The sequence below is a fragment of the Parasteatoda tepidariorum genome, chromosome 3, assembly GCF_982258835.1.
Source record: "Parasteatoda tepidariorum strain Cologne lab strain chromosome 3, Ptep-v5.0, whole genome shotgun sequence".
Classification (NCBI taxonomy): Eukaryota; Metazoa; Arthropoda; class Arachnida; order Araneae; family Theridiidae; genus Parasteatoda; species Parasteatoda tepidariorum.
The window spans coordinates 16,558,279-16,585,130 of NC_141757.1; the positions used below are offsets into that span (position 1 = coordinate 16,558,279).

Below are 26,852 nucleotides of genomic sequence, written 5' to 3' on the forward strand. Positions count from 1 at the left end.
TTCCAGTCTCGGGCTATCGACCAACCGCAACCAGAGAGTGGGGGATGACGTCACGAAACGACCTCCTGACCCTCACGTGGGCCATCGACTCGTGGAGGCGGATCCCCGACTATTGTTCTGCAATTCAATCCAGTCCAAGAGAGTGGGGAGGAGCCACCAACTGGCCGATCGGAGAGCAACTCAGATGGAACACCCCTTTTTTTAACGCACCTTTCATCGTGGTAGGTCGACCAGAAACTCCCCCCAACACCAATTAAAGCACCATTTTCAAATGGGACAACAAGAAATAATAATAATAATAAAGGTTAACCACTCATCATGCCCTATAAGGAATGGCTACGGACGAAGTGTTTTGGGGGCACTCACGAAGTAGACCAGCTACAATCAAGCAACTGGAATGTAACATTGTTGCTTGTTCGATGTAAGAAGGTAGCCAAAAATCGACACCTTTTCACATCCAAATTTTTATCACTGGTAATGCCAATAATAAAATACAATTACTCAGCTACTACGTATATTATTTTTTTGGTAACAATATTTGCACAATATGTACTGACAATAAATCTGAAAGTGGTACCATTTAGGAAACCGGTTGCCTAATTCGTACCACCTGCTTCCTAAATCGCACCACCCTCAAAATATTGAGCGTTTATGATTAAGTGAATAAGTAGACAATGTGTAAATTGTTCAATAGCATAAATATTACAATTTTGAACTGTAACAAGTATAGTAGGTATAAGCTAATGTTTATGGAACACGTGCTACAAAGAGCAAGCGTGACTTCAACATAAAAGGCTCGGGGTCAGATCGGTCAATCAAATCACTTTACTAGAGAACTAACCAAAAGGCTCATTGCTTTCTATTAAATAAAGTAAATATATTTCATCATGAGTAAATTAAATCTACTGATTCAGTTCCGTTTTCAAGGTTTTCTGTTATTCAAAAAACAGTTTAATTAAAGAAAATACCACCCCCTCTTCACTTGTTGCTTCTTTATTATAAACCTCGCTCACGAGATGAAAAATTTGGTATTAGGTGAAAATTTGTCCAATAACAGTTCTCAGCCACTTTCCGAAAGTGTGGGGTTAGTAAAGTTAAAATGACTTAAAAATCGACCTGTAAGTTGATATATTGTTCTTAAACCGTACTGGTACAATAACACATTGTATACGTAACGTGTTAAACAAAGTGTTATTCTAAGCGCAAGAATACAGATTTCTCGAACTCAAGAATACAGAGACATAATTCTTCTGCATGGATCTCCAAGTGAACAAAATTATCCGCTATAGAACGTTCTGCATACAATGAATGCTTCCTTAGAAATCAAAGATGTTACGATTTAGGCAACTTTCCTCTACATTTTTACATTCCACACCGTACCACATACACCAAAAGAACAAATAATCTTCAGGATAATTTTTGTCAATTGACTCTAAAAGAAACTTCTAAATGGAATGTTAAAATCCCTGATATATTATCCAACATTTTGTATGATTTAAAAATATATTAGGACTACATTTGCAATAATATAATATGGATTTAGAAATCATTCCAATAACACTGTGATGTTACTAATATAAGTTTTAGATTAGAGAATGGTACCAACGTGCAATCATTAAAAATTGCAATAGAGAGCAGTCAACAGTTTCTCTACGATTTCAATAACTACTAAAATGGGCTCGTTTTTCTATTTTTTAATTTACCCTTTATGTCATTGAAAACTGAAATTTTTTTTTATATGCCCAACATTAAAAAGTGGACGTTTTTTTAAAGGAAATAATATGCATGACATGAATTTACCTGTGCATGTATTCCAGACTAAGACTGATGGTTTCTTGGGGAGAATAAAAGCACCTTTGTTCAGCCCCTTCACCTCGTTCTTCCGACGAACATTTGGCAGCTGAAATACAAGATGAAACACACATTTTGAATGTATAATTACACTAATTTAACGCTGTATATACAAATAATAATAATAATTTTTCTTCTTCTAAAATGCTCAGTATTTATTTTTATGGAATAATAAAATTTTCATTTTAGGGGAAAGTGATATCAGTTTAAGGGGGGGGGGGAACAAGATCCCTAACCAGTTTTAGAAGAGTGAATTCATTTTTTTTTTTTTTTTAACTTTGAAATAAACAATCTAAAGAAAGACATTTTTAAGAATAACACTTATTTAATTTAATATAGTTTTAACTGCATGGCAGTGAAATTTTTATCAAAAAAAAGTTGTAACAAATATGGTCAGAATTTATTATTTTGAGCCTCAATTGAATCTCGATATATTTTTACCGTGAAGTTTACATTAATAATCATTTTCTAACATTATTGCAGGGTTATTTCAAGGTTTCGGAAGAAAAAAAAGAAAAAATTAAATTTTTTTTCTTCTTCTTTTTACAGAAAATACTAGATTTTCTCTTAATTCCTGGAATCCTTCAGAACTAAATATTTCTGATAACGCATGTTCAAGAATAATTTATCGCGAAATTAGTGACGTGTGTGGTTGAAAAATGAAGTGTACGCAAAAATAGAAGAAAGAAACTCCACTTTTGACGCTGTTTTTCGAAACTCTGTCGCCAAGGAAAATAAAAAAGCCATAGTTTAAGTAAAAAAAAAACCATAGTGCCTCCTTATACTTGAAGCAATGCGATGATTCTAAACTTGCTAAAATCTCATAATCTTGCTAAAAATCATGCTCTAATACTTATCCAAAATTGGGTCGGCAGTTCAACGACGGTTATAAAAGTATCAAATAAAACAAAATATAGACTGACTTGCGACAAAAAACGCGTTTTGTTTTTGTAATCTGCTTGCGTGTGTTAGTAAAGATAGAGTTGCAGGGCTTGGACGAGAAAAAAAAAAAAAAAAAAACTTTTGATTTGGTGTTTATTGTCATTGTGCGTGTCCGAAAATATAAAGAATACTAGAAAAAGTGGTGGTAAAAAAAGAAGAGTCTTACCTGCTTCAGGATGGGCAGAGTAAAACTCTCTCCTCCTTTGCATTTCATCTAAACATGAACAAATATAAAAAATTAAAAATATAAATACCATGATTGCTATAACAAAAAAAAAAACATGGTATTATTAATAAATATTTTCAAATAGCAGCAATGTATACAATGCTTAGAAATGAACAAAAGAAATGGAAAAAAATTATAATAAGATATTATAATCCCTTGAAAATTGCGCAATAGGTTATTTATCTAACCAGATTGTATGGAATTAAATCTGCCTATTTCGAAAAAGGAATTAATGTGCAAAGCGAATCCTGGGCAAATTAAAATTGATAAATCAATTTTGCGATACATTTTATTTAATTTACACAATTTACATTTTAAGCACCATGTGCTCAAAGCAGAAAGTCTTCCGTTGGATGACGACAGTATTTAGAAACAGAAAAAGTTCAAATTTGCTCTAATCTAAGTTAAACCTTAAGTACAGAAATTTTAAAACTTATATTAAACTTTAAATTTTGATATTGAGTTGCGTTCACTTAATGACGTGCGATATTGATTGCCTATGGTTGCAAGTTTACAGTATATTAATTTCCTGAAATGGGTTAATAAATTCTTTTCACGTTGTAATATTCACTGAATTTTTTGTTTAAAAATTATAAATACTACGGAAGTAAAATGCATTACTTACTTTGATAAAGACCGGGAACTAACTTATAAACTATATCTTGAAGTGTAACATCAGATCTAAAAAGGAAGAATGTAATAAATATAACTCTCTCCTTAACTAAGAACAAGACAGTAGGTTATATATATATATATATATATATATATATATATATATATATATATATATATATATATATATATATATATATATATATATATATATACGTACCTTATGCTTGATAGAGGTTTTGTTTTGTGCACTTGAACTTCGCAGACGGGACAGAACCGGCTGTTCTCCAAATAATGCACAATGCAAGTTCTGCAAACTGCAATAGAAAAAAACACAGTCAATTTGACATTTAAGTGACAATTTTTAAAAAAAAAATTACAAATTTCACAAACAATGGCTTACAGGAATGGAGGCATTCAACAACGGTCGTAGCATCGATGAGGTATCCATCACAAAGTACACAAATAAATTGTTTGTTGATATCCGTCACTTTCAGACGGGTAGGACGATGCATAATGTTTTCACCCTAAAATATATGCAGAAAATTAGAAAATGATAGTGCGTTGTTGAAAGTTACAGCAGAATTTGCTTTTTTTTTAATCTTTGATTATTATTATCAAAGGAAAAAAGAACTTCGAATTCGCGAAATTATTTCTTAATGTTAGTTCTATGCAATGTAAATGTCGTAGTTTCTGGTATTGGCTGTAGCTCATCATCGGGATTAAAGAAAAAATTTAAATTATAAATACCGAAAGAAACAACATAATTTATTCTTTTGAAAAAATAATTTTTTTTAAACCAAAAAATTATAATTAGTCTTAAAAAATAAATTTGAAATCTTTTTGATTTGAAAAAAAACAATATTTTTTTTAAAATCGTCCTAAGGGCATTAAAACATTATTTTCCTTACAAAAAAAATTTATTTAGAGGAAAAATAAGTTTGTCATTTCTTTTCTTCTTATGGGGTGGCTCTCACTTGCCCAATAAAATTTTTCTTTTCATTTAAACCAAATCAAAAAAAAAATTTTTTTTGCTTCTGAGGATTAACTTACATCGCATTTTAAGATTAAAATTAGTGTTTCGCGTGTAATTCTTTATGCAAAAATTTCAATCCCCGTAAAAACTATCGACTTAAAGTGGCATATTACCCATAAGAACAATTAAGTTTTTAAAAGACTTTCTTTGAGGAAATAAATTGCAATATTTTTACTTAATAAAAACAAGAAAAAAAGTAAAATTAATAACTTTAAATATTTGCGGAAAAATCCAGAATCCTAAAAATTGGTTATTAAAAAATTTATAAAATCTTGGAAAACACTCTATTAGAAGTCAGTTTGATGCAACATCAATAAGGTGTCGAATTAAATTAATATTTATCATGTCATATTTGAACTGTATTTTGGGTTAATACGCTACGAAATTTCCAACACTGAACATTATACCATTTAAAAATACCAACTGCTAATAAATATGATTTTATTATCAAATTATAAGTGCAATTAAAATTAGAAGTATAAGCTCAACCAGTTTTCGTGGGTAAAACATTTCTTCGGCGTGTCACCATACACATCCTTGCAAATAATTCTCTGAAATCAAGCCCCTTTTTTATGCATTTAACTTTACTGCATGAATCAAACTAAAAAAATAAGCACCATAAGTTTTCTACAAATGGCTGGTCAATACGAACTCCGCAGCCGGCTCGCACCGACCGCAGTGCTGACATAAAATATCATCACAGGTAGACGTGGTATGGGTTAGAGTCCCCTTGCCGTCAGGCTAACTGTGGGACGTTTTCTTGGTTTTCCTCACCATCTAACGCAAATGCGGGTTAGTTCCATCAAAAAGTCTTGTACGAAGGCAAATTTCTCCCGATACTTGATCCAGGAGTTCCCTTATAATTTAAATTAGGTTCAAAATTACAACACTACGGAGTTGAACATCATTAGTCGTAAACCCAAAATTGGGTCATCTGTTCAACGACGCTTATTAAATAAAATAACCAAAACCACGTTCAGGTACTTGGTTCATAAGCGAAATAAAGAGGGTAAGTCAAAAAACTATAAGATTAGCAAACAACTTTTTAAAAAAATACCAAAAACTTTTTTTATTTTTGCAATTTCAAAACGAAATAACATTTTAAGTATTGTTTCATCAAAAATATCAGGAATAAAAACTAAAAATACGCCAAAATAATGAATTGCTTGACATCTTTAGACCAATAAAACTATTGCTTCGATGAAAGAATCAACTAACGAAACAAAATCCCCTCGCAGTTAGAAAAGTTATAGGTTCGTTCACTCCCCCCCCCCCGTCTCAATCATAAATACAAAGGTAGCACGAGAGAAAGCAGACCCCATAATTAACTCTTAATGGTCGTCACGCGTCCTCCCTTTTATCCCTGTTGCCCCTGGTTACAGATAGCTCCAGAAGGAAAACGCATTGTTCTTTAGAGATTCTCTCTGGGTTTCGATAATGAGACGGAGAAGCCCATTCCTCAATCAACGCTTTAGCACTCAAAAGATGAAGAGCGGAGGAAAAGAAAAGGGTGGTGAGAGCTTCATCGTTTACATTATCTGGCAAGTTCAATTAGCTGGTAGAAAGCAAAGATGCTTAAAAAAATTTCGATTAAAAAAATAAATCTTCAGTCAAAAATATTGAAAGCGGATTTCAAGGGTAGTTACTATTTACTTGAGCAATATTTCAAACGCAAAAAAATCTTTAAATTGACTGCCACGGGACTTATTAAACCAGCAAATTGTTGAACACTGTTAGATACCAAACAGAGTTCTCAAGGTTTAGGACAGAATGGACTAATCCACGGCTTAAACCGTCTTTGTCCAAATCTGTTTTAAACTGTCCAAAACCTATTCATCCAAATTATGTCATAATTAAAAAAAAAAAAAAAAAAAATATTGTGAAATATTAAATTTTTGAACAAGAAACAAAATGAAAACGAGTTTTGATTATATTGAGAAAGTTTATTTTTATGTAGGAATTTATTTTTAAAAATTTAATTTTAATATTGAATTATTTACTACAAATAGTATCGAAGTTAAGTTGGCCATTGAATTTTTTTTCAACCATATAATACTAACTCCAGGGGTCTGTCCAGACATTTTGTGAAAGGTCCGTTTCTCGCGAAATTGTGAAAAATTACTCACATTCTTTCAACCAGGGTCCGCTTTTATGAATTTGTGCAAATAGGGTTCGTTATTGCAAAAAAAATTTTTTTCAAGGAGTTTTTAAATTGTATAGGCATACAAGATTATGCTCAACACTGTACAATTGTAATTAAAAAAATTAAATTTTAAAAAATTAACAACAATTGCTCCTTCTAAATTAGAAATGCAACATACAATTATTAGTATTTACCCTATACTGCTGAACGCAGAATATTAATTTCGAACGAATAATGGAAGAATCGTCTGCCGAAGACAAAACTTAATTCGTTTACATCCATCTTTCTTGTTTTCTGCCCTGGAAAGGGTTTATTCGATTAACAAAATAATAATGAAGATAAACAAATTTGTGAAGGGTCCGATTAAAAGAAAAATCATTTTGTGAAGGGTCCGTTTTTAAGTTAAAATATTTTGTGAAGGGTCCGTTTTTATGAAAAGATATTTTGTGAACGATCCGTTAACGGACCCAAATTTCTTCTAAACAGACCCCCGAACTCTATTAAGTTTCATTCCAGTTGCTTTACATGAATAACAAAACAGAATGCTAAAAACGGTTACACCTAATAACCCATTATCAATGAATTCGTCCTATTTATGATAGAAGTAGATAAAATTTTATGAATTCGGTTTCCCTCATATTATTAGCTTAACTCAAACCCTATAAAAACCCTATTTGTTATTAGTATTTAGATTCAAAAAAATATTGTTAAACGAAATTAAATCAGTTCAGGACGAGACAGTGTTAACCATTATCACATCAAAAATATTTTGAACATAACTTATAAAGGACCCTATAATAGATTTAATTTATGTGAGCTTAGACTAATCGTTTTGAAATGTAGAAGGTAGACTATTGTTCAATCTACTGGAACAGGGTGATATAACCACAAGGGCGATATATGAAACTGCATAATAAATTTAAATATCAAAGTAGAGTCACTATAGAGAGCACCGATTATCCACAAGGGATTACCCGCCAGTTCCGAGAAAAGATCGAAAATTATAGCAAGAAGCAAACACAAATAACTGATTTTTCTTCTGTTTTTGAAAAAAGTGTGACTGAACATTTATATGTATGGACACTTTTATGAAGTATGTGTGTGCTATTTCTTTTTTCTTTATCACTCACTGTTTCAAAAATTTAGACGTAGAACAAAGATTTCTGATGCAAGTTCTAAACATATACACATGTGTATATTTTAGAATTATTTTTCGTGTTTTCATCTTACTTTTTTAATTAATTTTTGTTTCAAATTTTTTTTAAAGTTCTTTTTTTAAAAAATTATTATCTATGACTTTTGCTATCTTTGTACCCTAGCCACTCAACATAATTCCACAAATAATCTGTGCTCTCCTGTCTGCAAATGCACCTGTTTCGCGTAATAAACATTCCACCAGGGTAAATGTACCCTTTCATATTCTATAGGAAGTGAGGTACAAAAACCTTGACCCTGAAAAAAAAACGAATGCTCCCACCCCAAGCAAAATTTGGGCTCACCCCTCAATAGGGGCCCATCCATTGAAATGATACTTCAACAGGAAGTGATGAGGAGAGAGAGAAGGAGCAGATGTTAGTTAATTCGGAGGGGAGGACCACAGTTGAATGACACCACTCCGCCTTCTGTAGAAGAAGAAGAAAAAAAATCTTCACAAGTCCATTTTTAAGAATGACACGCTTTAGATATTTTCCTTTTGTGCAAAACATAATAGGAGACATCGGTCATTCATGAAGAAGCACTGCAATGGAGCGATTTTTCAAGCTTTTAATGATGAATGAACTACAGTTCTTCACGTGTTCTTCATTCGTGAGTTTCTTCTCCTTTGAGAGGAGAGCTTAATCCTATAATATTAACTTGATTAATGAATAAAACCGTGCTATACATATATACACACACAGGGGTCTGTCCAGACATTTTGTGAAAGGTCCGTTTTTGTAAAATTGTGAAAATATTACTCGTAATTTGTGAATATAAAACAAACGTTAAGTCACATTTTTTCAAACCGGGTCCTGCTTTTGTGAATTTGTGCAAATAGGGTCCTGTTATTGCAAAAAACTTTTTCAAGGATTTTTTAAATTGTAAAGACATACAAGATTATGCTCAACACTGTAAAATTATAATTAAAAAATAAACAGCAATTGCTGCTACTAAATTAGAGATGTAACATAGAAATATTTAGTAAATTCTTGTTATGGCAGTCCTGCAAATAACATTTGTGGAATGAACGTTTTTTATTTTATACTCTGATCATAGCTCTTTTTTCACACTTTGTCTAAAGAGCATTTGTCATTCTATAGAATGCCAGCGTTTTATACATTGCCGGTGGTAATTCTATACTATATAGATTATTTCGAAAAGACCCCTCTTTATAAGTTTTTAGTAATTAAATATCAAAAATGATGACAGAGTCATTGTGGCTTAGGGGATAGAGCGTTCGCCTTCCAATGAGTTGCACCGGATTCGAATCCCAGGGAAAGAGATACGAATTCCGCACCCGGCTCGCACTGACCACAGTACTGACGTAAAATATCCTCAGCTGTAGACGGATCATGGGCTAGAGTCCGCCCGGCTAACCGTGGATCGTTTTCGTTGTTTTCTTCCCCATGTAACGCAAATGTGGGTTAGTTCCATGAAAAAGTCCTCCACGAATGCAAATTTCTCCCAATGCTCGATCCAGGAGTTCCCTTCTCCTCTGGATTGGGTTAAAAATTACAAGGCTACAAAATTGAACAGTAGTCAAAGTAAACCCACAAATTGTGTTGCCCGTTCAACGACAGTTATAAAAATGATGACAAAAAGGTATACACATGACATAGTCACAAACTAATATACAAGCAAGGAAAAAGTAAAAACGCTATCGAAACCTGACTAATTACAATAAAGGAGGGTAACGTAATCCACACGAAAACATAATTAAAGGTTAAATCTTAAGGGTGTTTCCCAAAAATCGTTTTTCAATTCCTTCCTGCAACGAATTATCATGCATTTTTCTGACAAATTAAAGTTATTTATGAGATTTGAAAGCATTTTCTATTTTTTTTTACCCAGCTTAAATTTTTATTTGCGAGCCCCTTTGTGTGCTACGTTTTGCTTTATTTTCGATAAGGGTTTTAAAAATACATATTAAGAGCGATTTTAAAGGAACACCCTTTGTATAAATGTTATTAAAGTCCGATTTAATGAAAAATAGATTCAAGGCATATAAGCATATTAAGATATTTTGATCTCTAATTTTTTTGATCACACATATTTGCTATTTAAATTCATTAATATAAAGTTGTTTTGCCTGATTAAATTGTGCATTTAAGCGTGCCTCTGGCTTACAATTTCTGTTCTCTCATCTTTCAACTTAACTTATGGACAATTATAATTTACTAAATCCTTGGTTGATATTTTGGAATTTGATATTTTGTTCACTAAAAATGCCTTTTATGGCACTTAGTGAATTTTTTAAGTTTTAAGCGCTTTTAAACTTTACCAAAGCTAGCATAGCTTTAAATAAACTTTTAAAAAATACTAAGAACCTTGAAAAATTTAGAATCCAAGCCCCCATAAAATACAATTTAATGAATAAAAGTAACAAAAAAAAAATCCAAAACGTTCATTTGCACAATAAATATGGAACCAAGGACTAATCTATAATCCTACAACGAATCTGACATCAAGACATCTTTTACATTCTTTATATCAGAGATGGGAGGATCTAAAATAGCTATCAAATATTCCTAGTCTAAGGAGATCCAAAATTTTCTTTTATATTCTTGGTCTAAAAATTTACAAGACTGTTAGAATTCGTGAGACCAAAACAAATGCTTTAAGTACTTTTAAACATTATGTTAAAAAAGAAAGCTTTATAAAAAAATAAAACTAAAAAAATAAAAAAAAAAAGAGGCTACGTTATAGTACAAACTCACCGTTTCATTTTTCTATAGAATTTTATTTTATTTTTTTCAACCATCGTTGAACAGCCGACCCAATTTTGGGTTTACGACTATTAATGTTAAACTCCGTAGCCTTATTATTTTGAACCGATCCAGAAGACAAGGAAACTCCTGGATCAGTACCCCCCACGGGTATTGATTTGTCAAGGGAACATGGAGGACTTCGTGACTCGATAGATTTAATGTGCATCTATTAGAATTTACTACACGGGGAGTCTTCGACCGGCTGGGATCGAACCCACAACCTCTTGGACATGGACCCAGTGCCCTACTAACCAGGCTATCCTAGCTTTTTTATATAAAAATTAGTATGAACGTTGGAATGACCGTTTCAAAGAGAGAGAAAAAAGATTTCGACATGAAATGCGCAATTGAAACTTCTTCCTGTGCGAACAGCCAGGCACGACTTTGTCCAAATCTACATTAAATAGCTAATTTAACGCTTGTTATCAACTCTTAATTACGGAAAACATTTTAAGACAATATAGTTGAACAGTCGAACTCTTTTTTATAAAATCAAGAACGAATCAGTCAGAGACAGGATGTTTCATAATAAATCTCATAATTTATAACGATTAAATTTTTAAAAATTGATCCAATCTTTTTAAAATTACATTTCCTTGTACAGCATATTATAAAAATATATTAGTACTGTTTTCAATAATAGAACGTAAACTAAGAATTTGTTCATGATAAGAAATAAACGCTATTAAGAAAATATTCTGTTTCTTTTAAGCTCATTTTAAAAAACATTTAAAATTATAACTCATTTAAAACGGTAAAATAAACAAAATAAAGTAAACAAAGAAATTTTTTAAGAAATATCTTAGTTTATTCCGTTTGTTCATAAGAATGTAAAAAGGTATTAATCGAACCAGGATAATAGATAAATTATAAATTTTTGATTTGGTATTTCTTTTCCGAAATTAAAATTAAATCTTCGAAATATTTTGCATACTTTTATAATCAATGAACCCACGATTCTTAGTTTTGCTTATTCCAATAACAGCTAAAGCAGTTTTTCCCTCTAATCACTATTGCAAAGACAAAGAAATGAAAATTCAACATTCTTAACCAATATCGCAACGTTTAAACTAAGTAGAATTTAAATGGCATGTCGTAAAACTGTTTACATACGGCTAATTGGCAAATCCAGGCTGATTAGGAAAGTCTCCAGTTTTCTATTTTGCCTGATATTTTTACACTCAATGCAATGAGGGCAAATACTTTTAACCTAATAATATATATTATTCATTGCTAAATCAGCCTGTTTTATTTCAAATCGTTTGCAGGGAGAGCCCGGACAATTTTAAACTAATTAGAAAATGTAGTCTGATTCCCTTTACTTCCGTTTACAGAATGCCTACATTAATTTAAGGCTATTTGTAGAAACAAAGGCAAGCTGAAAAGAAAATGCGACAAGCCACACTTTTCAACTTGGAATGGCACATTACCGAGAGATTACAACAATTGCTTTAAGTTAATAATTGTTTTTTTAAGGACTTCTTAGGATTAAAAAAAAAGAACTGTTGGTAACCTATTATAGCTGATTTAAAAATGAAAAATTGTGATCTGTCATATTTTAAATCAGTATATACCTATGCTTAATTAGTCTGACTACTTTTTTTAAACCAATCTATTAGTCTATCTTTAGTCTATTTTTTTAAGTTTATCTTTTAAGATTTATCTTTTCTTGAAAAGAAAAAAAAAGCAAGTGAGCAAGGATTTTTTGTGAGTTCAGTTATCTGATATCAGATATGAATATAATGACTTGAATGCAATATTTGTAAAAAAAAAAATTTTTTTTTTCAATTTCTTTCCTTTTTTTGGGACAAAGAACAAATGGATGCAAACCATTATATTGTTTAAATGAAACTTCTGAGCATAAATAGACCTAAAAAATGGAAAACTTACTATGTAAATTGGGCTATGCTTAAGTAACAGCTGTTAAAAAATTCATAAAAAAAGCATTTCAAAACTCAACTCAATAGGAAACAAGCAGTTCAAAAAATGCTAAACTTTAATATTTTTCATCTGACATTCTAAAGCATCGAAACTAAAAATTTTTTTACTAAGTACATATACATAAAATTTTAACCATTGGTCAGTAAGAAATTAAATAAATTATGCTCTTATTTAAACAAAACCTAATAAATATTCCATAACTTTATATATTTCAACAAAATTAAGTACACCGCCAAAAACATTTTTAATGAACAAAGGCAAAATATACTGTAGTATAAAGAATTTAAAATTTTATTGAAAATATCAGTTATAAAGAAGTCCTAAACTTTTCTTTATAAACTTAATTTTTTTTAAAAAAAAATAAAATTTTACATTTCTGTGCTAAAATTTAATTATTTACATTAGCTTATGATACAGTCTAACTCTAGATTTTTTTTTTTTTTTAAATTTTTATTAAATATTCATTTTTTCTGTATTTTAAAGAAAAGAATGTGACAGGACGAAACCAACGATAAGTCTGGATAAAATTAAACCTATATAGATTATTTATATTCCCATCTTTAAAGTATTTTCGTGGAACGAAGAGCGGAGTTCTCTAAAATGCTGTGTGAAGAAGGAGCAGCACCACTTCCTCTCCAAAAGTGAAAAAGTTGGCGCTATAAAATGAAGCCAGGCGTGAAAAGCAAATCATTGATGTGCAGAGACAGAAGTGCAAAGGAAACGACCACAAATACGCAACCTGTCCGAATGGGGGAGTGGAGTGTGGAGTTGATTGCTCTATTATATCTTTTTCTAACAAGATCACACCTTCAGGCAATGTTTCTTGTACGCTCTCACCTCACTTTTTTTCTTCTTCTCTTTCCATCGAGGAAAAAAATGTTGAATCAGAGAAAGTACGTTTCTGTGACTGGTTTAGAAACATACAGTTCCTGGTCACATTATTAGACCCACTATAAGATTCTATATAAAATCTTAATTATCAGGTGTGATACTAAACAGCTTTATTGTTTTTACCCGACTGTTTGCACTTGTTTACGTTCGAGTATCAATTGGTAAAATTAGACGATATATAATATAAATTCGACGATTGGATAAATCAGACGATACATTATATAAATATAGAATATTCATTATATCAGGTATTATATTAGTTTAATATAATAATTAAATCAAATTAGTGGACGCACTATAAGATTCTATGTAAAATCTTAATTATCAGGTGTGATACTAAACAGCTTTATTGTTTTTACCCGACTGTTTGCACTTGTTTACGTTCGAGTATCAATTGGTAAAATTAGACGATATATAATATAAATTCGACGATTGGATAAATCAGACGATACATTATATAAATATAGAATATTCATTATATCAGGTATTATATTAGTTTAATATAATAATTAAATCAAATTATTGGACGCACTATAAGATTCTATGTAAAATCTTAATTATCAGGTGTGATACTAAACAGCTTTATTGTTTTTACCCGACTGTTTGCACTTGTTTACGTTCGAGTATCAATTGGTAAAATTAGACGATATATAATATAAATTCGACGATTGGATAAATCAGACGATACATTATATAAATATAGAATATTCATTATATCAGGTATTATATTAGTTTAATATAATAATTAAATCAAATTATTGGACGCACTATAAGATTCTATGTAAAATCTTAATTATCAGGTGTGATACTAAACAGCTTTATTGTTTTTACCCGACTGTTTGCACTTGTTTACGTTCGAGTATCAATTGGTAAAATTAGACGATATATAATATAAATTCGACGATTGGATAAATCAGACGATACATTATATAAATATAGAATATTCATTATATCAGGTATTATATTAGTTTAATATAATAATTAAATCAAATTAGTGGACGCACTATAAGATTCTATGTAAAATCTTAATTATCAGGTGTGATACTAAACAGCTTTATTGTTTTTACCCGACTGTTTGCACTTGTTTACGTTCGAGTATCAATTGGTAAAATTAGACGATATATAATATAAATTCGACGATTGGATAAATCAGACGATACATTATATAAATATAGAATATTCATTATATCAGGTATTATATTAGTTTAATATAATAATTAAATCAAATTATTGGACGCACTATAAGATTCTATGTAAAATCTTAATTATCAGGTGTGATACTAAACAGCTTTATTGTTTTTACCCGACTGTTTGCACTTGTTTACGTTCGAGTATCAATTGGTAAAATTAGACGATATATAATATAAATTCGACGATTGGATAAATCAGACGATACATTATATAAATATAGAATATTCATTATATCAGGTATTATATTAGTTTAATATAATAATTAAATCAAATTAGTGGACGCACTATAAGATTCTATGTAAAATCTTAATTATCAGGTGTGATACTAAACAGCTTTATTGTTTTTACCCGACTGTTTGCACTTGTTTACGTTCGAGTATCAATTGGTAAAATTAGACGATATATAATATAAATTCGACGATTGGATAAATCAGACGATACATTATATAAATATAGAATATTCATTATATCAGGTATTATATTAGTTTAATATAATAATTAAATCAAATTATTGGACGCACTATAAGATTCTATGTAAAATCTTAATTATCAGGTGTGATACTAAACAGCTTTATTGTTTTTACCCGACTGTTTGCACTTGTTTACGTTCGAGTATCAATTGGTAAAATTAGACGATATATAATATAAATTCGACGATTGGATAAATCAGACGATACATTATATAAATATAGAATATTCATTATATCAGGTATTATATTAGTATATTATAATAATTAAATCAAATTATTAGACGCACTGTAGTGCTTTAATAATGACATGTTTTGCAAGAGTTTATAGACAATCTTTTTATATTTAAAAATACATGTAATGGGTTTTTATTCGGAGATTTTTTTATATACTTTCTATTTGTATTTACATTACAATGTTAACCAATTGATACAGGAATGTAAACAAATGCAAACCGGTTTCATTTGCGTAAAAACAATACAGCTGTATAGTATCACCTGATAATTATAATTTTACATAGAATCTTTTAGTGCGTCTAATAATAGAGGCCATGGACTGTACTTAATCAGTGCGAATTTGAGTGATGCAGTAACAAGTTTCATGCAAGTAAATAAATGCTTACAGAAAAACAATATCACCAAGAAAGGAACTCACAATTTCCGTTGTTGCATGCTACAAGAGGAAGGAGAATTTTTTCCTCAATGAATAAGACATTTTTTTTTCAAAAAAAAAGATCATCTTCTCATGATTTTGCGAAAATAGGGTCTCGTTTTAGTGATTTTGAGAAAAATTATATATATATATATATATATATATATATATATATATATATATATATATATATATATATATATATATATATAAAAAAACAAAAAAAACAAGGGTCTGCTCAGACTTTTTGTAAAGGCTCCCATTTTAACGAAATAGTAAAAATTCTATTCACAATTTTATGAAAAATAGGGTCTTGTTATAGCGATTTTGTGAAAAATCACTTTCTCCTGCTGTTAGCTTAGCGTTAAGGGTTCTGTTTTTATGAAATAGTAAAAAAAAATCTAATAATAATTTTGTGAAAAACAGTGTCCTGTTTAAATGATTTTGCGTAAAATCACAAAATCTAGAAATATGCTCAGACTCGTGTAGAATTTTTGTGAATTTACACATATTTTGTTGACTTTAACACAAGAGAATTGTTTTTTCCGAGGTTCTGTTTTGGTGAATATGGAAAGAATAAAATGCATTATTGTGCAAAAACCATGTCTTTCAAGGAGCTGTAATTTTAAAATAATGAATTGAATATTGAAGACACCATCAATTTGATGAAAACGACAACCTTCACAAACTGCAGATGTCCGTGTTTCGTTTGGATATCAAAGAAGATAACAACAAAGTGTTAAAAATAGTTAATACTCCAAAAACATTCTATCTAAATGTTTGGGGTGGCTTTCCAGTGGGCTGAGACATATTTAAGGACGCCCTGTAGATGTAGAATGATAGATGATGATTAATGGGAAGCATACCACCTGTAGATTGCGACTTCAATGTTTGAGTGTAGTTGTCCGTTTCCCAGTTTTTGGAAAATAACTATGAATTATGGTGAAACTTACTAAATGTGGAAAAGTAGCGCTGAAATTTACAGTCAACGGCTCGTTTAAATAATAGAGGAAAATAGTTTATTGATTATTAAAAATAGACTATTTAGTCTCATCTTTACCAGGAGAATTTGAAAAATTTTAAAAATGGTACGGTGCTACTTTTTTCTTATTTTGATAAAAAGCCAATTTCAGATTTTTCTATCATTTTTCGTCTCATGACTTGGCATAAATATGTATACAAATATTCGTTCAAGGGGAAGTTATAAAAAAGGTCCAATTTAGTACTTTTAATTCCTAAATTTTAACAGAAAGAAAGCGCTAAATTAGATAAAGATATACCTAGTTCCAGTAATTAGCAATTTCCAAATTTGATTTTGATTTAAGTGGTTAGTAAATTCGAGATTTTCAAACATCTTGTAGTTTCGGTATAGGGTATTGTCTTGCCTCGATTTCAAGATTCAAACAGACATATTAAAATATATTTTTAGGCTCATCTTAAAATAATATTTCACGTTTTCGGCAGATTACTATCTGCTTTACTAAAATTAGTTGTCCATTTTTTCCGTCATACATTCCGCTTTATTTCACTTTAAAAAGTGACAAAAAACGCAATTTTTATCGGAAATAATATTATAAATCAAGTTTTTTTAAACACAAAAATACTTAAGGTAAAAAATTATTTCTAAGAAAGGAGAATGGGTCATCTTTATTTTAAAATTACAGAAGAAAAAAAAAATAAAATACAAATAAAGCAAAAATCAAACAATGCTTAAAAAATAATGGAATAAACAGCTGATTTTGGTATAACATAGTCAGTGAAAAAAAGAAACAGAATGATTGACATATCCTAAAACTGAAAATGGCGCTAGACATAGTATCATCATCAGCACCTAACGATAACAAACATCAATAGCAATGCCAAGAGACACAGAATGAGTAAAATCTGTTTCAATACTGACGATGGCACTTGATCATTCCAGCTATCTAACTGCCAAAAGAGTTTGTGTTGATGATGAGACTTGTTATATCAATTATTATATCAATTCAATAATCTAGCTATAATAAGTGCCATCTTCATAGCCAAGAGACAGAATAAAAAATATTTACGTCGTCTGAATACTTAAGGTGGTACTATTTGCTTAAATTACTAAAATGGCTAGCTGTCTCTTTTTAGTATTTGATTTTTGCTTTATACATTGTTTTCTATTTTGTAATGGTTAGCAACTTTTGTATAAAATTTGAAAGCAGAGTTTTCCTAAAATTTTCGGTTGTGATTTTTAAATATTGAGAGAGATAAGCGTTGTAGATATTGGATTCTAGTAATTCCAAAAAATTGCAAAAATAACGGTTTCCACATTTGATGGAAGCTAGTTTGTGTTTAATAAGCTACTGGTACAATTTCATCTACGTCAGAGTTACACCTCATGAAAAGTTAATATGAAAGTCATCACATTTGCATCCTTTCTAACTTGCCTTTGCGCATTTTGCATTTCACATTTGTAACATGCCTTTGCACATTTTGCAACCATTGATGGTACTTGATGGCACTTTAACGTACATTGTACACTCTATGTCTTTCTATTCTCTACACATTGAAGTTTCATGTTCTAAGCTGTCTTTCTCTCTCTCCCAATCAAAAAAAAAAAAAAAAAAAAAATGAAACGTTTTATAGTTAGAGTACATATACACAGACTACGGCTGGTGAACTTTCTATTAATTTATTAATTCATTAATTTTACAAATTCCGTGCAATGTTCTCAAATTGAAAGATCTAGACGACCAGTGGTTACCAACTGGCAGTCCGCAAATTAAAATATATCAGTTGTCATTTTTTTGAGGACAATTTTCGCAAAAAATCTATATGAGTTTCAAATACTTCTAAGTTTTATATCTTAACAATTTGATATCTGTTGCACATTAATTGTTTAATACATAGGTGCACATTAAAGTTATTGTAGCCAGGATTTTTTAACATGCAGTTAAATATACTTATAAATCTACTTCTTATTTTAATTTGTAATTCAATACGTTTGTCTTGTACAACTTGATAAAAATCTGAATATTTAATGTTCCTTCAAACATAAAAGAGTTCTGACATGAAATTTTGATAAAGTTGCGGCCGGTCACTTGACTCGTGTTTTAATTGCCGCCCCCGGCCTCATGTAAGTTGAAAACCCCTGATCTAGACACATTTCAATTTGAGAACATAACAAAATTACAGGAATACTAAAACCGGAAACAGCTACTGTTTCGTACACATCCATGAAATACCAAGTCATAAAAATGTGTGATTCTTTGTAAAGCCACTGATTTCATCAAAGAAGGGAATATATCGACTATTTATTTCGGAAGAGAACAACACTGGTTGAGTAACAAAAAAAAGAAAGAGAAAAAAAAGAAAGGCGAGAGAAGGCCAGACAGCCTCTTGCATCAGCTGAAAAGGCCGGGCCAAAAAGAGAGAGGAGCTCACTGGGCCGAAGCAATACAACCACCTGAATGAACAATGAGCCGGTGAGTGAACTTCCCAAGCAACCGGTTGGCCTCCCATAAAATGCATAACAAAACAAACAAAGGGAAGAAAAGAGAAAAAAAAACCGTAATCGAGTAGCTAAAGCCCGTGACGCCTCGGGCATTGGTGCTGGCGTGCATTAGAACTGGCGTGTGAATCCTGAAGTTCATTTTCACATGGAAATTAACTTAATTATAGACTAAAATATACACGCATTTGAAGACGGATATTTTTTTAAGAGGTAAAATATTTCCGTGTTACTCAAAAACATCAATTTCAAATTCTTAGAAAGGAGGTATTAGGAGTGCTTCATACACAAAATCTACACCAATTCTTAACAAACACCTTACAGAACAACACCAATTTCCTAAAATCAACACCAATTTTAAATGAATTCCTTTCGAATTCTTAGAAAGGAGGTATTATGAGTGAACTTTATAATACTTCCTTAACAAAATCTACACCAATCCTTAACAAACACCTTACAAGACTACACCAATTTCTGACACCTTAACAAAATCAACACCAATTTCAAATGAATTCCTTTCAAATTCTTAGAAAGGCGGTATTATGAGTGAATTTTATTATACTTTCGTAACAAAATCTACACCAATCCTTAACAAGCACCTTACAAAACAACACCATTTTTAAATAAATTCCTTTCAAATTCTTAGAAAGGAGGTATTATGAATGAATTTTATAATACATTCTTAACAAAATCCACACCAATCCTTAACAAACATCTTACAAAACAACACCAATTTTAAATGAATTCCTTTCAAATTCTTAGAAAGGAGGTATTATGAATGAATTTTATAATACTTAACAAAATCTACACCAATCCTTAACAAACACCTTACAAAACAACACTAATTTTAAATGAATTCCTTTCAAATTCTTAGCCAATTCCAATTTCAAATTCTTCCTAACACGAATGTAAATACCGGCATTTATGAAACAATATATAACAATAGGTGACTTAATTCAGAACTTTTCAATGCTCAATAATGTGTATTTATATTGCTTTAAAGATCATTTTTACTTAACCTATTTTGTTTTACTAAAGCTTCATTACAGCTTTTCCAAAATAAGTTTAAAAACATTTCAATAATTAGGTATAAAAAATGGAAGAAAGTTTAGAAATGAAAAATGAAGACAATAAAAAAAAAAAAAAAAAACATTTAATAAAGACCAGAGAAAAATGTAAGCTACGAGAAGAAAAGAAAAAGTTATTAAATTACTGATTTTGAAGGGTCAGTTTTGCAGTCAAATCAAAAGTGATTCGAAATTATGAATTATTATTTGACCAAGAACTTCTCTTTATTACAAATAAATCAGCATTGGTAAAAATTTAAAAGAAAGCAAAACTCTCACAGAATACAAAATAAGATTAAGAAACAGTCTAAAAAAATGCAAAGCTGTATATATTTCGAGAGCAAGGGTCTCCAAATTAAAGTTCGACAACATGATCCATCTGGTCGAGATAGTAAGCCTAACTTGCCATATATCTGATCTGTTACAGTTTATTTATGTAGATTATAATATTAAATAAGGATAGTAAAAATCTTGCAAAATAATAATCAGAGGTTAAGGCAATAACTGCACAAAATGAAAATGAACAATAATTGTAATAATTGACCTAAAATCTCCCTTTAAAAATTTAGAATAAGTATTACGCTCTAGCGTGGTAAATATCACACGCGCTAATTGATTCCTGAACAAAAATTTGAGAGCATTTAAAAAATAAAGTATATTGTTAGGATGACGTACGTAAATAGTGGGCACACGAATCAAAATACTCGAAATGCTATATCAAATGAGACGCTAGAGAATTCTTGAAAAAATGCATAAAAATGTCCTGTAAAGCTTGAAAAATGATCACTTTTTTCCAGACTTAACATTTCTAAAACTAGGGTGTAATAGTGTCACAATACAACCAACTAAATGCAAGATGTAAGCTCTGCCATAATTTTATTTTAAAACCTATTATACAGTTCGATAAATATAAAAATCTAAATTTTCAAATTAAAAATAAGACATCTTCTTAAAAAAATAAATAAATAATAAAAATCATAGATCGTGCATAGCTCGAGATTAATCTCAAACAACAGTTAGACTTTTTTCTTAAACAAATAAATAAAATAAAGAGAAAAATTAATGCTACAAGGGGTAAGTTGACCTCTTTTCCTAAATAACTCCTGCGATGGCTTGTCTTGTCCTTTGAAAAGTAACGAAAGAATTTGAAACATATTTTAGCAAAAACGAAAGAAATAAAATTAGTGTTTAAAAATTCCAAACTAACCATTGAAACGAACAATATTGAATAGTTTAAGTAATTATAAATAATCATGACTGATACTATTTTAATTACAAATTTTATAGACAATTTATTATTCTCAATTAGGAACTTTAGGATAAAGTTAATATGATACAGTTAAAAAAAAACTTTAATTAAAAATATGAAATACAATAGAAATAAATAAAAAAAATTATAATGATTTCGCTTATTAATTAAAGTATTTTAGAAGAACAATTAAAAGAGTATCTAAAATTATTTAATATGTTATTATTATTACTCATTATTTCTTATATTATAAGCAAAAAAATGTATACTTTAAGTAAAAAAGGAGTTTAAATAAATAAAAAAAAAAAACTTATGTGAAAGTTATTGAAAAATGGTAGATATTTAGTATAGTTACTTTAAATATTGAGCAGCTTTTTGAATTGTTTCCTTTTATTTGGACTCAATTTTTATGTATTACCATCTACTATAAATGCATATGAGCACTTTCTATATAATCACTTGAAATTAGCATAAAAACTAAAAGATTATATTAATGCTCCGAATAAGTTTTATTGTGCTTTCGTGGAAACAAAACATTGTATTACAGTGTTCAAAAAGTTGCCTCAGTTTCAAAACGGAGATTTGGATGACCTTCAACGAATATTTTTTAGATAAAAGAACATGTTTGTGCACAAGACTGGACTTTAAAACATCGTCAAATGTAAACTACATAACACTTTTTATTCATTCAAATAATTTTTTTTTTTTTCTGTTTAGGCAAAAATTCTATATCGGAGCTATGTCCAATTGGGTACTTGCACTTCAAGAAGAAGATCACGAATACTCACACATATGACCTATGACGTCGAAGCAAAATGGCGAGTTGAGCGAAGTTTCTCCACACATAAGTCAGAATGTTAATTAACATTAAGTTAATTAAATACAGAACCACATCGCACATCAAAAATTGTCGAAATATAATTCTTTCACGTCTACGTCTTTTACTTATTATTTGTTCATGCAATTTATTGTAACCGTGATAAATTTTTGTTTTGTGTACCTGGCAACATCGATGCGTAATTAGCTTGTTTATGTTCCACATGGCTTTGTGCCAGTCACTGTGTTAAGTAAGAAATATACAGTGAAAGTATTGAAAGATTTGTGAAAGAATATAGAATGTGTCACTTAAGAGAATTGATACTTGGAGGACTTGCCTTACTCGAAATAGTATGGGAACGAACAATTACTAACGTAAGGAAATGCCACGTTTCATTCAACAACCGATCAGGATCGAGATATCCACACAACGTCACGATATCCCATTGCATTAAAAATAAAACTCGAATCAAATAAAACTGTTCTTATAAGTCAGAGATTCAACTTACATATAACCGAAATATGCGCATAAAATAACCATTAAAGAAAAATTATGTTTGATGAATATTTAAGGCCTTTTTTTTATCAAACGGTAAACACTTATATTTAAATGCAATAAAAAATAACACGCAAGATTACAGACATCGGTCCTGTAATATTTGTTCAGAGCTGTTTGAAATTTCTGTCGAGTTGATTAAGATAAATGAGGTAAAATTGAGTAATGCCATGTTACAGCAAATGGAAACCTTCACTTTTTGCAGACCAGAAAAACCTTTTAGTGACTTTTTTTAATGGAGGAATAAATCATTCTTTCCAATTTTTTGTCTTAAAAAGAAACTCAGAAGTATTATTTGTTCTTAAATGCTTATACCAGAATCGTATTTGACTATTTTGTTTTAATATATATATATATTTATATATATATATATATATATATATATATATATATATATATATATATATATATATATATATATATATATATATATATATATACATATATATCAACAGCGTTATTCAACTATTAAGAGATTCTAATATTTTTAATTATAAATCGACTATTTTTTCTTCTTATTTCTTTTATTTATTGCTTTTTTTTTTAATTATTTAAACAACGGAAACGAAAAGAATATTCGGATTATTCTAAGTTTGAACTGATAGATTTGATACAAACAATTAAAAGATAAGATAAAACCTAACTACATATAAGTGTAAATATTTAACAAGAAATAGGGGCAAAATTCAAAGTCAGAATTCAGAGGGGATTGCACTTGATTTTTCTTGCAGACCCCTATCTATTTTTAGAAAATTAATTTAATTCCAAATTCATTTAGTTTGCCAAGTATATTTTCCTGACTTTCTGACAAGAAATTAAATTCTAAATAGATTTAGTTTGCCAGGTATGCTTTCCTGACTTTGATAAGAAATTAAACTTAAATTTACTTCTACATCCATTTAGTTTGCCAGGCATGCTTTCCTGACTCTGATAAGAAATTAAATTTAAATTTAATTCTAAATCCATGTTGTTTGCCAGGTATGCTTTTCTGACTCTGATAAGAAATTAAATTTAAATTTAATTCTAAATCCATGTAGTTTGCCAGGTACGCTTTCCTGACTTTGATAAGAAATTAAATTTAGTTCGAAATCCATTTAGTTTTATTAGTTAATGAAGACCTTGACGTTTTGCTGCATAAATTACTTGCATTGAAATATGATCCCCAATCAAAAAGCTACACCACGTATTCAAGAAATAGCGAAAACACAACAAAAATCACAGAGGCAACCCATAAGACAAAAAGTGACTGACTGATAACATATTGGTTAGTTATAATACCCTTCCGCCCCCCCTTAATATTGAAGTATAGATTTAATTTGCTTAGAAAATTAGTCTACAAGAAATGAAATTAAAACTATGTATTGGTGTACCAAAATTTGAATGGTGAATGAGCTCTTACCTGACGGAAATTAGTCTTTAGCAATAGTGAAAAAAAGGGTTTGGATAAAAATAAGTTGATAACAACTGGGCTATGATTTATCATATGATCCCCCCTATTCAACAACAGTTATTGAAAGGGAATAGAAAGCAATTATAAAGTCTAGAGGTTTTTAAGTTGAGGCACGCGAGCCACAAGGGTCCGCTTTGTCAGTATCGCGGGTCCACAAAAGACAATTTTGGCATGCACTGAAGTATTCCAAAACTTGTTATCAGTGCAAATTGTATAGTAAGCAGACTTCACCAGTTCCGCGTACGTCTACATATGAAATCAAAGTAGGCTGGTCTTTGAGAAATTTCCAGAAAAAAATGTTGTTCAATTTGAGATTTGCGTATTACATGAATCTGCCTTTGATATAATCTACAATTTACTAAACGATTTTCTGGAGGTAAAAAAAAACGTAATGCATATCTAGACAGAATTAAGTGCATGATTAGAATGCTTCCAGAAAGAAAACTTGCTCTATTTCAGGGACTGCCTTAGCCCTTATTTCAACAACCTATTTCCTTCTACACAAATAGGAAAGAATATTTCTCACCCGAGCAAACAAAAATATCTCAGATGGCAAAGATAAGGGAACTGATGAGTGCAGTAATCCCTACAAAAAGAAGAAGAAGAGAGACTTTTTTTCCCTACAGCATGACGTTTCCAAGCCACGCCTTTTACCGTCGTTCTGGCACCCTGCCAGTAACAATCAAGGTCTCTGTCTGGCTTCCTGGTGCATGTGTAGGGGAATAGGGATTATATCAGCACGATTCTATGGATGCATGTATGAATGCTTGGATGAATGGATGGGTGAATGTCTGCCTGTAGATTGATAGTGCCGAACTCTTAAAAGAGAGATTAAAAAGACCTAAATGAGATAGATAAATAATTTCACCATTTTCCATTAACTCGCGGTTCTTTCTCTCCGATGCAAACTCCATCCCATTTATTTTATTTTTTTCCATTTCTGTCCCAAAAATCGCTTGATATTTTAGTAACAAAAAAACAGTTCAATGTTTAAAAAAAAAAAAAAAAAACTTTTAAGTCTAACATTTCCATTCGATTTTATGTTTTAAAATTACGGTGCAAAACCTGTACGTAAATAGTTTAGTGCTCCATATGCAAAATTAGCAAACGTCATTAATTATCGATAGAGTTTATGTGCAAAAAAAAAAAAAAGTTTTGCACAGATTAAAACTAATTTAGATGCTAAGAAATTCTTGCAACACAAATGACACAAAAACGAAGATATTTATCAAAAATTTAAAAATAGACAAATTAATATTAGTAAATTATCTTTAAAAAAATCAACCTGCAACCAAGTAATTTTTCGGACAGCAAAACTTTTTTGTTCTATTTTCTTTTTATTTAATTTGATTATAGTTTCGAAATCTCAAATTTTTAAAAGTCAATTTGTTTGAAAATCACTCATTTTCTTTAACTTATTAAAACTATAAGAAATAATCAAATTCTACAGAAAAGTTACAGATTAATTCTTTTTACAAAAGCTTCATTTTCGTTTAATTTTCTCTTACTTTTTCTTTGGAATTTTCAACCATAATTTTTTCCCCCTTCAAAAATCTGAAATGAAAAGTAATTTGCAGAGGCTGTGATAATCTGCAAAGCCCTCTGCCATGCTGCATGGTTTCTGCAACCAGTTTTATTTTATTTATTCATTTTATTTTTCTTAACTATACGTTTTGTAAAAGGGAGATCATGTAGCTGAAATTACGAAACCTAAAATGGCAAAATGACGAGAGTATAGGGTTACGAACCACGTTTGAAATTACTAATTCAATATTCACCATTAAAAGTACATCTTAAAATATGGTACAGCATACTTTTAAAGCAGGGTTGGCAAGGTTTAAACCCTGGTTTAAACCATCCTGTCCAAAACCCCTTTGTTCAAAACTGTCCAAAACCCTTTTACTCAAATTATGTCACAATTTTATCTGAACAATATTTAAGAGTTAAAATAAACATAGAACTAATAACATATTGATAATTTAATATACTAGAGAATATTTGTTTTTAAAAGTATAATGTTTTATTTATATTGTTTGACTCTTCAATTTAAACAAAGGAAGATTAATTAGTAATCAAGTTCAATTGGTCCTCTCATTCAATAGCACATAACTGAAGTTTGGCCTTGCCATACAGGTTAAAATATTAGGAACTAAGTGCTTGGTTCGTCATAAACAGGTTTATTTATCTATAGTATTCAAGAATACTTTTATTTCAGTCATGTTCAATTCTTTTTGCATAGTGGTGATACATCACCAGTGTCAGTAACTGAAACTGATTTTATGCCCTTCAAAATTGTTCATACATTTTTCAGTTATTTTG

General features: G+C 30.1%; 1 protein-coding gene across 3 annotated transcripts in view; it reads right to left on the minus strand.

Annotated features, from left to right (window-relative positions):
- Positions 1-26,852, minus strand: part of LOC107444248 (uncharacterized) — a 207,531-nt gene that overhangs the window by 14,231 nt on the left and 166,448 nt on the right. For all 3 annotated transcript variants that reach the window (XM_071186721.2, XM_043049802.3, XM_043049801.3), the window contains 5 exons: positions 4,035-4,158; positions 3,852-3,948; positions 3,645-3,700; positions 2,960-3,007; positions 1,801-1,900 (listed from right to left, as the gene is read on the minus strand). In XM_071186721.2, coding sequence (XP_071042822.1) covers positions 1,801-1,900; positions 2,960-3,007; positions 3,645-3,700; positions 3,852-3,948; positions 4,035-4,146 — 413 coding nt within the window. In that variant the 5' untranslated portion in view covers positions 4,147-4,158. The remainder of the gene's footprint in view (positions 1-1,800; positions 1,901-2,959; positions 3,008-3,644; positions 3,701-3,851; positions 3,949-4,034; positions 4,159-26,852) is intronic.